This window comes from Chrysemys picta, chromosome 4, assembly GCF_011386835.1.
Source record: "Chrysemys picta bellii isolate R12L10 chromosome 4, ASM1138683v2, whole genome shotgun sequence".
Taxonomy (NCBI): domain Eukaryota; kingdom Metazoa; phylum Chordata; order Testudines; family Emydidae; genus Chrysemys; species Chrysemys picta.
This window is the reverse complement of record NC_088794.1, coordinates 64,926,998-64,941,776: the sequence shown is the minus strand read 5'-3', so window position 1 is coordinate 64,941,776 and position 14,779 is coordinate 64,926,998. Positions and strand designations below refer to the sequence as shown.

Genomic DNA, 14,779 nt, shown 5'->3' with positions numbered 1-14,779 from the left:
TTTTTCTTTTAAGTCATCTTTTTAACAAATATAGTGGGATACTTGAATGTGTCTAGAACCAAAATAACTTGAATGTATGTACTCAAAAACATTTGCTCATTCACCTTCAGATGAATCTGTTCCAAACAAAGGCCTTGTCTACACTGGCAATCTGGTAAAGTAGCTTTCGGCGGTGTAACTCCTGAGGTATACACAGTGCCAAGGCACTTAATGCGCAGAAACTGCGCAGTTGCAGCGCTGTAAAAAAAACTACCCCAATGAGAGGCATACAGCTTTCTGCACTGGGGCTACAGTGCCGCGCTGCCAGTGTAGACACCCTGGTCGATTACAGCACTGTGATTGGCCTCCGGGAGGTGTTCCACAATGCCTGTTCTCACCTCTCTGGTCATCGGTTTGAACTCTACGGCCCTGCCCTCAGGTGAGCAACCATGAACCCCACCCCTTAAAGTCCCCTTCCTGTTTGCTCGGTGACGCGTGCAGTGGTCTCAGCACATCTTTCCAGGTCAGTGGGCCTGCTCCACGAACCAAGCGATTCCACACTTGGAGCAATGCTGAGCTGCTGGTCCTCATCAGCATTTGAGGAGAGGAGGCTGTCCAATCCCAGCTGCGCTTCAGCCGTAGGAATTAAATAAATAAATAAAAATAAATTAATTAATGGAGATAGCCTATCTCCTAGAACTGGAAGGGACCCCGAAAGGTCATCGAGTCCAGCCCCCTGCCTTCATTAGCAGGACCAAGTACTGATTTTGCCCCAGGTTGAACTCACAACCCTGGGTTTAGCAGGCCAATGCTCAAACCACTGAGCTATCCCTCCCCCCAATTATGATGCCTACAGACAGATTTCACGATGCATGACAAAAAGGGGCCATGACCGGGACACAGTGCAGGGTCAAAGTGAAGGAGCTGCGGAACACCTACCACAAGGTGCGGGAGGCAAACTGCCGCTCTGGTGCTGCGCCCACGAGCTACCAGTTCTGCAAAGAGCTGGATGCAATACTTGGAGGCGACCCCACTTCCACTGCGAAGGCCTCTGTGGATACTTCGGTGGCTTGCGTGCGAGTCGAGAGTGGACCGAGCCAGGAGGAGGAAATCTTGGATGAGGATGGGGGGGGGGGGGGGGAGGTGGACCCACAGGCAGAGGACGACTCGGAGGTCAGAGATGCATGCAGCCAGGAGCTCTTCTCTACCCTGGAGGAGGCTAGCCAGTCACACCAGTCGGAGCTTGGCAAAGTGCAAACAGGAGAAGGCCCCTGTAAGTGGCTTTGATTTTGAGAATCACCGAAGCAAGTTGTTGGGGGCAGGAGAGTTGCAGAAAGCAGGCTTGCGTCTGTATGATGCGCGTATCACCACATGCCTAGTCTGAGTGGTGGGAAAGGGTGTTGATCGACTCCCTAACTTCACAGGAATCTGCCTCAGATCTCCACGAAACTCTCATGGAGTCACTGGGCAATCCGCTGCCACAGGTTCTTTGTCAGAGCTGCTTTGTTTCTTGGCTCATTAAGGGTAACTTTCCTGCGCCACTCTGTCATGGGGGGGAAGAGACCACTGCTGCACACAAGTGAGCCACATAAGGGCCAGGGCGGAAGCCACAGTCTTGGAGAAGACCCTCCCTTGATTCCCTGCTCACCCTCAGTAGTGAGATATCTTCCATAATTAACACAGCCTGTGGAAAATGTGGGACAGTAATGATTATAAGGCCCCCCCTACAGTGCTGGCTCTCCCCAGGAGTCAGGTGCCCATTGTACAGTATGGTCCTGGAACACTGATTTCCCCTGCCCCTGCGGTTACTCACCATTTTGGGGGTCTTGTGGCTTATGTGCGCTTGCCTGGGGTCAGCCAGTTAGAGACAGGTACATGAATAGTGGCTGTGTTTTAAATCACTGAATCAGTGGTCTGTGTGTTGCAAATAATACTGCTTCTGTAAAATCCTGCATTTTGGCTTCACAGAGATGACCTTGGGAGCCCAGCCTCCCTCTTTGTTATCGCCGGCTAAACAGCTGCGCAGAATTAGAAAGTGGCCACGAAGAACTAAAGAGGACTTTCTGCGTGATGTCATGATGCACTCCATGGCCAAAAAACAAGAATGGAAGGAGTGGCAGGACAGCCAGGAGAGGGACCAAAAGGAGAATGCGGCACATCAGAACGAAGCCACGGAGCAGCTCTTAAAAGTTATGGAGTGCCAATCGGAGATGCACCAGGTGCTACTAGCACTACAAACTGAGCCGCTCCATGCCTGCTCTCCCCTGCAGCCGCTGTCACAAAACTCTTTCCCATGCACCCCCCAGATACCGCCAACACACTCTTATCAACCTCCTGGCTCCAGTCTGTACCCGCTGCATTCCACTTCTGCCCTGTCACAGTCCAGCCCTGCGGACTCCTAGTACCCACTGCATTCAACACCCGTCCCTCTGCAGTTTACACCAGCTGAAGTACAGTACCTGCTACACTGTACTCCAAAGGACAAGGTTGCATATGATTCATGGACATACACAAATCTTTAACCGTCCCGGGACCCCATCTCCTCTTGGGACCCTCCCTTCCCCCAATCTCCCACAGTGCTGATGTGTTTTTTTGTTTGACTCTCTCCTCTGGTTGTTTTTTAATAAAAGAATTGTTTTGTTTTGAAAGCAATCTTTATTACATTAATTGAAAGCAAACAGAGCCCTGCAAAGCACCAGGCACTTTTCTTAAACCTTCGCAGTGCATCGTCTGCACCAATCACGACCACCTCCTAGCATTATAAGTACTGCAGTCCAAAGCATAGCAACAAATATTAGTGGATTTCAGCATCAACTTGATGCCTCAAGGTATCCCTGATCCTTATGGCCCTGCGCTGCACCCCTCTAATAGCCTTGGTCTCTGTCTGCTCAAATTCAGCCTCCAGGCACCGAGCCGCAGCAATCTAGACTTGAGTGAAACTTTCACCCTTCCCCTCACAAATATTATGAAGTGTACAGCACGCAGCTATAAGCATAGGAATATTGTCATCAGCCAGGTCCAGCCTCCCATATAGGCAGAGCCAGTGGGCCTTTAAATGGCCAAAAGCACACTCAGTCATTCTGTGCTTACTCAGCCTGTTATTGAACCACTCCTTGCTGCTGTAAAGGTGCCCTGTGTATGGCTTCCTAAGCCATGGCATTAAGGGCTAGGCAGAGTCTCCCAGGATCACAATGGGCATTTCGACTTCCCCTACGATGATCTTCTGGTCCAAGAAGAAAGTCCCTGCTCGCACTTCCTGAACAGACCAGTGTTCTGAAAGATGTGTGCGTCATGCACCTTTTCGGAACAGCCTGCATTAATGTGTGTGAAATGCCCACGGTGATCCACAAGTGCCTGAAGAACCATAGAGAAATACCCCTTCCAATTAACGTACTAGGAGGTCTGGTGCCAGAATTGGAATAAGCGTGCCATCTATCGCCTCTCCGCAGATAGGGAAGCCCATTTGTGCAAAGCCATCCACAGTGTCACGCACATTGCCCAGAGTCGTGGTCTTTCAGAACAGGATGCGATAAATGGCCCTGCACACTTCCATCAACACGAGTCAATGGTTGACTTTCCCACTCTGAACTGATTAGCGACCGATCGGTAGCAGTCTGGAGTAGCCAGCTTCCACAGTGTAATCGCCATGCGCTTCTCCAACAACGGGGCAGCTCTCATTCTCGTGTCCTTGCACCGCAGGGCTGGGGCGAGCTCATCACACAGTCCCATGAATGTGGCTTTCCTCATCCAAAAGGTCTGCAGCAACTGCTCATCATCGCAGACGTGCATGACAATGTGATCCCACCACTCAGTGCTTGTTTCCTGAGCCCAAAAGCAGTGTTGCACTGTGGTCAGCACCCCCGTGAATGCCACAAGCAATCTCGTGTTGTAGCTACTACGCGTGGCGAGATCAACATCAAACTCCTCTTGCCTTTGTAGTTTAAGGAATAACTCCACCGCCACTCATGAAGCGTTAGTGAGAGCGAGCAGTATATTGATCAACAGTGCGGGATCCAGTCCTGCAGACCGAAGAGGCAGAACGCGCAGTACACAAACCGTTGAAAGATGGCGCCAAATGCAGACAGAAGCACAGAGGTTGCTGGGATGCGAAGCAATGCATCACCTGGCACTGGGACAGGACCCAGGATGCCCCGCGACCCCCTCCGCCTTCCCACAACTCTTAGTGGCAGAAGAGGAAGAGATGCTCTGTGGTATAACTGCCCAGAGTGCACCGCTCCGAAAACTGCTGCAAGTGCAAACACGCTATTTCAAATATTTAAATATGTGGAATATAATTTGGAAGGAAAGTGAAGGAGGCACTGATTTCAAATATTATGTTTTAAAAATCTAAGCATATTTGAAATTTTAGGACTGAGCCTCATTCACCACTCTTTTACATCAGTTTTACATCAGCAACTCCACTGAAATTAATGGAATTGTAAAATTGAACAGGGTATGAATCAATCTCTGCATTTATTCTGTTCGGCAGGTTTGCCAATCCCAGACATTCACAAATTACGAGACTCCTCCACCTCCGCAAAAAAACTCACGAGACTGGCTAAGTAAACATGTTTTAAATAAAAGTCGCATTGTTTATTGCCTGCCTTTTAATTTTTTGTTTAAGCCGCCTTTAGGGGAAAGCCACCAAATCCCAACTTGTATGTAATTATCTCAGAGTCAACATTCAGACTTAAATACACACACAAAAGTGCAGCCTCCTTGTTCACTGATCACAGGGAACTCATCCTCTCCTGTCCCCGGGATATGAGCAGCCCTCCTTTACTTCTCTCTCACCCTCCCAAGTTATACAGAAGAGAGAGCTGCTGCATTCCCTCTCTTTGCATGCTCTCCCAGTCACTTACCCTAGTCTACAGTCACTTGACCGCCATAGTTCCTTCCCTTTTTCCTGACAGTCTCCTATGCATTCCGTTTTTTTCTGCTAGGCCAGATTCCCCTGAATCACCTCTCAATCTGCCTTCTGCTTCTCCAACATTTCTCTGACCCCTACCCAGTTCCCTAAAACATGCCCTCTCCCTCCTGCTGTCCAAAGTCCAACTTCGATCACCTGCACATTTTCCCATCCCATGGTGACCAAGGAGGAACTGACTTCCCTCAGGGTAGCCTAGCTTAAGCCCCATTAAAACAATGTGCGAGTTTATGCTGGAGCTAGTGGTATAATTTCTAGCTTGAGTACACATCATGCACTAATTTTAAGCAAGGCACCATGCTAAAAACAGAAGTGTAGATGCAGCAGTGTGAGTAGCAGGAGGGGCTAGTTCCCTAAGAACATATCTTATGTGTCAGATGGGATCACAATGGGGGCAGCTAGCCTATCCTGTGACTTGCGGTGCTGTAGCTACACTGCTATTTTTAGCATATTAGCTTCATCAGAGCTAGCACAGGTATGTCTACTCAAGCTGGAAATTACACCTTACAGCTCCAGTGCAGACGGAGGCAGTGCTAGCCCACTGCGGGTCCCTAAGCAGGAATATTTTGGGGGCCCGCCACACACACAACACATAACAAAAGCGAATGGGGGGGCCCTTAAGCTGCTTGGGGCCTTAAGAAACTGCTTAGTCTGCTTATGCCTAGTGCCGGCTCTGAGTGTAGACATACCCAATGACAGATAACATCCGTTTTTGCTGGGGGCAGTCACACTTTTCATTTACAAAAGTTAAAGCAACATGGTGACTATTTTGGATGAAGGCTAAATTTCACAAGATTGAAGGCAGAAATCAGAAATTAAAAAAACATCATTGAAGGGGCTTAATCCCCATCACCTGCTGGGCTAGTGAATGCACCTAATTAGTCATACTTTGCACCTGGTGAGGTGAGTAGCTAATTGACTCTTAGCCAGACGGGGTGGAGCTAAGCCATAATAAGTAGACTGAAGGAGCTAGGGCTCTCTGGCTGAGGGTTAGGTTACACAGAGACAATAGAGGTAGCAGCAGAAGCAGAGTTCCATTTGAACTTTTGTCTGGATTTGTTTGATACCTTGGAAAAGATCTGAACTTAAGTGACTTGGCTGGAGGGCTGAGCAACAGAAGAGCTGGGGATAAAGATAGTGGTAACATCCCAACTGATGCCAGAGGAGGGGGAGGGCGTTCTGAGGGTGAGTGAGCCCTGCCCAACCATCAAACAAATATTGAGGATCATTATAAAACCAAGTGATTTGGCAATGCTGGCTTAGTGCAAATCCTGGCATTGCCCCTTCTTCCCAACAGGTGCAGAAGGAGGAGGCCTTAGATGCAGATGGCTCCGACTGCAGTAGAACCACTGTGATTTTGCTGAGTGGGATTTTAGGATGCTAGAAGCCAAGCTTTATGTGTTTAGACTTGACAAGAGGGACAACATTTGTTCCTTTTAAAATTCTGAAGTATCAAAACTTTGTAATTTATCTTTAATGCAAATATTGTTTTAAGAGAAATTCATAAGCCAAAAAACCCAGTGTTTCCAACCCCAAATATGCAAAAATCAAGAGTGAGAACCTGCCCCAAATTATTACATTGGCTTAAACATCATGAGGGCTTTTTTAAACAATAAATCATGTTTGATTTTTTTTCTAGTTTATAAAATCTTGGTGATTAAATGCGCATGTGACAACTACACATGAGAAAAATGTGGACACACAAATACTAGCCCCAGCTCTCCTTTGAGCCAGTCTTTAAATCAAAATTCACCACACTGTCAAGGCTTCTTTCAGAAAGCACATGAGCTAAAATATACTCAATAAAATTTAGATAATCTCATAAAAAAATGATTATCAGAAGCCACATGGTGATACTAAACTCAGATATTTCATGGGTTTTCCACATTCTTGAATTTGTATTACCGAGAGTCAGGTCACAGGCTAAATAGAAAACAACATATACACTACTTAAAGACGCAAAATAAAAACATGCTGTATTGTTAGCGACTAGTTAAAATATAGTAAAAACCGGTGACATATGGGAACTACACTTCTCATACTAAGACATTTTCACTTTAGCCTTAATTTTGCCATGAGCTTTATATGGGGGTCTCCCAACCTGGATGTCACTTCAAGAGAGAGGGGATCTTAAATAGCACCATTCATCAGAAAATCTCAAAGTGTTTAATAGAAACGAAGGGAGACTGCCTACTTAAGCATCACACTTCTGATTAAATCTCCTTACCAGCTGTTAGAAGTAACATTTAATATTATTAAAAGCAAGCTTTTGTTTTGTGCATTTACTACGCTGTCATGTAGAGTTTCCGGTTGTTTTTTTATACAGAAACGAGAGGAGGAAAACAGTTTGTAACTGTGAAAGCACTGAGATTGGCCAGGTAACTTAAAAGAGCACCTGTAATACTTAAAATTTTAACATTCAATTTCAAGTCGTTGTTGGCCCCTCACATAATGAAGTCTTAGGATGCAACCCTACACTGGCACCACATGGACGGACCATCTCTAAAGTCGACGTGGTTTCACACAGACACAGGGAACGGCTGGCTCCGAGCCTTGGTCAAGGTCACCGGTCAGTCGGTCAGGATTAGACTCCTGATCTCCAAGAGCCCTGAGCTGGAGCCAACCTTCCCCTCGCGCTACAAGTGCCCCGCGTCTCACGAGTCCTGGGTTTCCTCTGAGCCTGCAGCGCGCGGCGTTCAGGGGATGAGAGAACAGCTCCTCCTTCACCCCTCCTGACGCCGCGGTCCGTGGGGGAACCGCGCCGTGACACGCACCCCTAAAACCTCCTGGTCAGGGGCGACATTGGTCTAGGGATGTCAGGGAAGACCCCCGTGATCTCACACCCGGGGTGGGGAGCCCCCTCAATTCCTGAGCGGCTGGATAAGGGGTAAGACGCAGCCTTTCCCCACCATCCCTCCCTCCCTCACCTACCTGCCTGACCCGCAGCTTCAGGATCTCCCCCTCACCAGAGTTACAACGCCTGCCAACAACGCTCCTTGCTATTGGCTGGCGAGGATCCCAAACCGTCTCCCCATAGGTCGAAGCGGGCGGAGGGGGAAGGGGGCTTATCTTTCCCGGCGTCCCTTTCCTCCTGTCAACCGGGAGGAAGCTAAGATGGCGGCCTTGGCGACCGGCGGGGCGACGCCGAGTGACGGGGCTACCAGTTTCCAGCGGAAAGTTCCTGCTAGCAGCCGCCTGGCCGCAATCGCGGGCACCCGGCCCTCGGTGCGCCACGGGCAGCTGCTGCTCTCCAGTGGGCTCCCCTCCCTGGATTGTGTGCTAGGTTGGTGCAGAGCTGGGACCCGGCCTCGCAGCGCAGGATGCTGGCTGACTGTCCCCTATCCCCCACCTCCTTCTGCTGGCTGCCCCCTTCCTCCTATTCCTTGTCTGCTCCTCTTCCCTTCCTTAAACCCGCAGCTACTTCAGTGCCGCCTCCCGATTTGTGATTGTGGGAGACTCTTTCTGCCAGTCCGACCCTCCCCAAAGCCACGCTGACTTGGGGAAGGGGAGTGAGAGACTCCTCACCTGACACTCATCCTCGAGGTTCCTTATTTTTGCGGGGTATGGGGGAGATGCGCGTAAAGGTCCTTACAACCTGCTGTGTGGGGTGAGACGACTGCATCGAGCTATTTGGGCTTCGTATACGTTTATACTTTTTTTTTTCTGGACTGGAAGGATTTGATGTGCCTGGTTTTTCCCAGTGGGACACTTGCTGTCTCACTCTTCATTTATTTCAAATCTTTATTCATTCAGATTGTCAGAGAAGGGGGTGTCTTACTGGACTAAGCCTCAAATTATGAAATAGTGCCAAATACATCCCTAGTGTAGTTGCCTTCTGTGGTGTTAGACCTTGGAAGCATTTTGGACATGAACTTGAACTGTGGGTTTGAAGCCTAGGGTCTCAGCTCAGATCTTATCTAAATTAGGGACTTTCTCTATTTTCAGCCATTGATGGCTAGCCACGGGTATAGCTGCAGTTCTATAACGTTGTAGAAAAGCACTGGGTAAGAACTAAGTATAATGTATTTATTTGTGTAAATTAGTTAAACTGCTATACTGTGTGGTTTGCATCAGCACAATTTACACAGATTTCAAATGGGCAAGTTCCACCATTGAAAATAGTGGCTTTGCCTGTCTATGCTAGGCTAGGGGCTTGCACTGGTGCAGCTATCCTAATGGCTGTTTAGGTAGATCCTCAGTATAAACAAGTTTTTAAGTTTCAGGTATCACAGGCATGACTCAGCCCTTTCATCCCTGGAGGCAGATATCTGTAGTGCTAGCATTTACTATGTTTGGGCATCTACAGGTGAGGTAATAAATGATAAGATGGTATTTGCTCTGTGGAAATGATTCTTCTGCCTTGGTGTCCTAAATCTCTCTTCTGTATCCTCCCCCTCTCCTATGCTGTACATCATGTAGAGAGGGAGGAGGGAACACTTCTGCTATCTTATCAGGAATGTTGATCCATCTTAGGGAGAGCGAAACATCCTTCTTAAGGGAGACACATAGCTCCATTTCATTACTACTGTATAGTTTTTAAAGCACTTTGAGAAGAAAAGTACAATGTAAATGTAAGATAACTAAACTGACCATCTTGATTCTTGTGTATGTTCTATTTTATAAAGTGGAGTTTGAAATGCCCAGCATGGTACAGCAAACGTGGACAGTTACCCATGGGCTCAATCTTCTGAGCCACCATTTTCTTGCTTACGTAATGATTAGTGCTGTATTTGATAAGGTGAATTGGGGAAACTTCTTCCTACATACTCTGTACCCCCTCTAAGCTATCTATTCCCTGTCTTTAAGCATTCAATAACTTCCCAGCTTCTAGAAAAAATATTTATTTCAAGAGAGAAAATGAGAACTTAGTGAGATGTTAATATTAGGTGAACTACATGAAAGCCCTTCATCCCCAGAAGGTAGCAACTTTTTAAACTAACTTTTTGAAGGAATCCAAACCATGGGTGACTGGCAGGTTTGCAAAATTCAGATTCCTTGCACTGAACCTGCACTAACCTCCTGGCCTCAAGGAACTATTTATCCTGGCTTCCTCTATATAGCTTGCAGCTGTATATATGTGATCGCTTGCTAAATTGATTACAGCATGCATGAAGACCTGTGTATAGATTTTCTCCCTGTTGCCCACTAACAATTTCACAGATAAATAATTGACAATGTAGTGTATTGTATTTCATTGTTATTGGGACTTATAGTGTGTGTGTGTTTGTTTGTTTGTTTTAAAACTCCTTGTGGAGGTTTGCATAATAGAATGTTCTATATCTTTATTTTGCAGAAGATATTTACAATAACACCATGCACAAACTTCCTTCGTTCACAGTTGGGCTTCAAGGAAGTGTTTTGTAAGCTCCCTACCCCAAGGAACAAAAGTGTGTTAATGTTAAAGCAAGAGTCATGTTGAAAAGAGCATTTGTAATAGGTACAGATCTAAGATAGAATAGGGGCCATTAGGGTTGTAGTGAGGCTTGTCAGTGCCTAGCTACATTGTCCCCCAAACTTTGCCAACATACCTGTTAAAAGTACACTGAATACAATTGTATATCACTACTTTAAACAACTATTCAATACTCTTTCGCTTTAGCCAATGGGGAGCTCTGTCCTTTTTCTTCTACACTAAAATGATCTTTTATTTTTAAAGCAGCTACTTCTGTCCTGCCCTTCATTCATGAACTTGATTTTTGAACCAAATCTGTTCCATGCAAATCCTATCCTCTGTTGTGAGAAATGTTGAATCAAGAAGTTGTTTGTGGGGTGGCTTTTTATTTGTTTGTTTTTTGTCTTTATGCTGAAGAAATTTCATAGTGTTTTTCATAACATTGTTTTTCCCTCACTTTGCATATCAGTCTTCCATTTGGGTTTCTAAGACTGAGAGTTATTCATTATACGTTTTAACATGTTCAGTTCCATTCATATAGTATGGAAGTTCCAACACAGAGACACAACATTATCCCCAGACATCACAAATAGGAGCTAGTGAAATCATGCTGGTAAAAATACACTTGTAATTACAGTTACAGCCTGTATCCCAGCATTAGCACAGCAGCAAAAATGAACTGTTAAGAAGAAACCATTAAGCAAAGATAGACCTTGAAGAGGACTATAGAGTAATTTAAGTTGCCCTCTGTATACTTGTTGAACTGGTACTACTGCAATTTACTGTTGTAAACTATCTTTTTTTTTTTTTTTACACTTTTCTCTTTTCCAAAAAGAGAGGGGTAGCTAAATGCTGATCCAGCAAAGCACTAAGTCTGTGTCTAACTTTAAGGACACAAGTAGTTCAGTTAAAGACCGTGGGACTACTAGATCATGAGTTAGGCACAGGCTTGAGTTAGGGAGCTGCAGCCCATAGAAATATATTTTATTACGTTTTATAAACTGCCATTGTCTTGTAGCGTATATGTCCTATTCTGAAAGCTTTTCTGTCTCAATTGGTTCAAGCAAGATAGTATTTGTAAAACACTGAAGATGCAAATTGTTATATAAATGCTAAGTATTAGTTTTGCTGATGTTTTTCCTAATTTTATCAACTTACTGTTCCCTTTAAGTCAGACAGATTCATACTTCTAGTAGATTTCCATTTCTGGCAGTATTTTTAAATACATAATAAAGGTGTATATGCTCTAAACAGGAATATAGCATATGATAATTCTTCTGTCTATTCCACTCTTCAATGGAAAACCTTGTCCTCCAAAATCGTATCACCAGTATTTTCTCCTTCCAAATGCATCCTATAAGAGATACGTGATTTATATTATGGTTTCAGTCTGTTCTATGCAGTTCCAACAATTCTCTCTTTCTTATTCAAGCCTCAAATCTCCATGCTTTGCATGGTGGTGCAGAAAATGAACTGCTCTCAACTAGCACCATGATAACCAATACCATATGTAAAGGACTGAGTTGCCAAACTGAGGAACAAACAGATTATAAATACACAGCAGTAATAGGGCCCTTCAAAAGGATTTTGAAGGATTTTAAAATAACCTTTCTTTCTTTCTTTCTTTTCATTCTGTCAGCTTTTCATCTTCTCTCCAATCTATTTCACACCAATTCATGTCTTTCTCCACTTAGAGAGAGAGAAGTGTATGGGAAAATTCCATGGTAACCATGTACTAGTTTCATATACCATATAATTCAATAAAGTTATTTAAAAGTATTTATTACATTTGACACAGTAAAATGAGCCTCTGATCCTAGGAAATGCCAAGCAAGGTTGCGTTTTATGCCTTAAATACTCATACAAGTACTGTAAATCTGGCGTGTAAAAAGTGGTAGTATGCAAAAAATCCTTGAGACGTAACTTATTAACAAAAAAATCCTATTTTGCTGACAATTTGTCAATCCAGCACCCTCTCAGTACAAGTTACTGTTTTAAAAATGTGCTGCTTCTGCCATGAACACAAGAAGTGACTTTAAAATCTAATGGTGATGATGATGATAAAGTATAATTATCTGTGGATTTCTGAGCTTGTATCCCATTTTGTGTGTGTAACTGCTGTCTCGTAAGATCTTCGAGGCTTGAGCTGTTTGTGTATTGTACAGAGCTAAGCGCACTGCTGGTGCTAAACAAATAATATTAATGTTCTTCACAATGTTTGCATTTAAAAAAAAAGGACTCTTTGGCCCTGCTCTAAATTGTTCACTCTTCTGATTTGTGAAGAAAAACTCGCAATCAACCTACTGTTCTGTTGGCAGAAGAAGCACAGTTAACATAAGACATTAATATTCAAACTGGCATATTGAGCTGTTGGAATACTCTTTGTAGGCCCCATCTATAGTAATTTTTACTTTTGAGCAAATAGAGTGCAACAATAATCTGTGAGAATTCAGAATAATAAATGTTTATACTTAAAAAGATAGAATAATTCTAACAGTTGCTGACTAGCTAGGAAGTTTGTAGGTGAACAGTGTAAAATGTTTGATTAAAGTTGTTTGCCATAACTAATATTAAGAAATTATATGGAAGAAGGATATTATGATGGCAAATGAGGTGACAAATCTGTCACTTCTGTGACTGCCACAGAAGTCCTGGGACTTCTGTGTAGTTGAAAGGTAAATGTATAGTATGGTAATATCCCTGCATGCAAGTACAGTGAATTTTGACTGAATGGTCTCTATGATGATGTATTTCACCGTATATTTTTGCTTGTACAATAATTTTAACCATAACTACAGAAGATGCAAAACTGTTAGATGGGATTTGCGCTGTTGGTTGTTACTGTTATATAACTATGCAAATAATTCTTCTGATTAGTTGTATTAGAATAAAAGTACCTTCAGTACAATTTACAATTCTCCTCTTCCCCCCCCCCCCCCCAAGTTTCTGTTAGAATATTTGATCACTGTAAAAATCACTTTATTTTTTTGCTTTTTGTCACTTGGAAAATCCCAATTTTCAGTTCAGTTCAGACTTCATGTTGTAACATTAATTCCACAATCATAACTAATAGACTGGACCATAAAGGAAAGAATATTGAATTAATACAGTTACTGATAAACATAAGAAGAACCACACCACTTCTTTAAAACAAAAATATCCAGAACCACTTTTTTTATTCTAAATTTTCCTGACAATGCCTTGCAACAACAAAGGCAATGGTGTCTAAAAAATTGTCATGTTGTGTCTAGCTAATATTTGAGTTATGAAAAAAGTATAATAATGTGAAAATGAATTAACTGATTTCTCTGATATTTAGAAGTTGCTTGGTCTGGTGTTCTCTATTGTTTTATTGAATTTAAAATCATTTGCTGACTCTTATCAGGTTATGGAGAACAATTCTAGCAACATCAATGAGTTAAAAATGAATTAATGTAGATTGATAATAGATGCAGGACATTTTGCCTCTTCATCACCACTAAGGATGAGATAGTTAGTGACTGAAAGTTGCCCACTGATGGTTATTTGGCCTGTATGAAACAAGTTTGTGATCTTGGTCCCAGTTCCTTTTGGATGTATTCCCAACATTGCAATTGGTACTAATGTTCATAGTCACAGCTGCAAAGCTAAAGATTCCAATTCCTACTGAAATCGGCTGGAGTTGTATCAGGCACTAAATTGCCATATAGGCTGAGCTACCCCTATCCCTACAGGTGGTCCATGTAGGCCAGGGTTGATGCTCTTATCAAGAGCTTAGGAAGTAATTACCGTTGTACGTGACTACCTGTTTGCTGGCAAGGGGATTTCAGTCTCTGTGCCTGTTAACCTGGCCTCTTCAATGAGCTCTACATTTGCTTTTAGAAGAAGATATAATTGTATTATATTGGTAAATGCAAAACACCTTAGCAGACTAGTTAACAATAATAGCATGATAGAACTGCATTGACTGTATTTTTCTAACACAACCTTCTTATTTATCCTTAATAAATGCTCATAAGGAACGAGAGGAGCAAATTGAAAACTGAATTCCTTTAAATACAAATTAAAATGTTTTTCTCCCAGTATAAAACATGGAAGTCATTTTAGATTTTTTGAGTGTGTCAGATCTTCTCTCTCTTTATAAAAAGAAGAACAGGAGTACTTGTGGCACCTTAGAGACTAACAAATTTATTAGAGCATAAGCTTTCGTGGACTACAGCCCACTTCTTCGGCTGTAGTCCATGAAAGCTTATGCTCTAATAAATTTGTTAGTCTCTAAGGTGCCACAAGTACTCCTGTTCTTCTTTTTGCGGATACAGACTAACACGGCTGCTACTCTGAAATCTCTCTTTATAGATACTTTAAACTTGTTTTGAAGCTAAGGCCAGAATTCTCAAACCTGGATTCATAAAGTTAGGTTCCTAAGATGTATTCATGTGCTGAACGTCTTTCAGTTGCCAGTGGAATTTCTGCTTGACTAGCCTTTTTGAAAATTGGGTTGG

At 43.6% G+C, this 14,779-nt stretch overlaps 2 protein-coding genes across 25 annotated transcripts in view; one reads left to right on the top strand and one right to left on the bottom strand.

Moving 5' to 3' along the window:
* IMMP1L (inner mitochondrial membrane peptidase subunit 1) overlaps positions 1-7,998 on the bottom strand; it is a 74,515-nt gene extending 66,517 nt beyond the window's left edge. For 3 of the 15 annotated variants that reach the window (XR_010600563.1, XR_010600562.1, XR_006174208.2), the window contains exon 1: positions 7,838-7,944. The gene's annotated coding sequence lies outside the window, so the exon portion shown is untranslated. Of the gene's footprint in view, positions 1-7,833 lie in introns of all 15 variants that reach the window. The other 12 variants (XM_005286875.4, XM_005286876.4, XM_065592515.1 and 9 more) reach the window with 9 other exon arrangements.
* The window catches only part of ELP4 (elongator acetyltransferase complex subunit 4), a 259,381-nt gene continuing 252,184 nt past the window's right edge, over positions 7,583-14,779 (top strand). For 5 of the 10 annotated variants that reach the window (XM_008179080.4, XM_065592503.1, XM_065592507.1 and 2 more), the window contains exon 1: positions 7,945-8,189. In XM_008179080.4, coding sequence (XP_008177302.1) covers positions 8,021-8,189 — 169 coding nt within the window. In that variant the 5' untranslated portion in view covers positions 7,945-8,020. Of the gene's footprint in view, positions 7,794-7,944; positions 8,190-14,779 lie in introns of those variants that run through there. The other 5 variants (XM_065592512.1, XM_065592505.1, XM_065592511.1 and 2 more) reach the window with 5 other exon arrangements.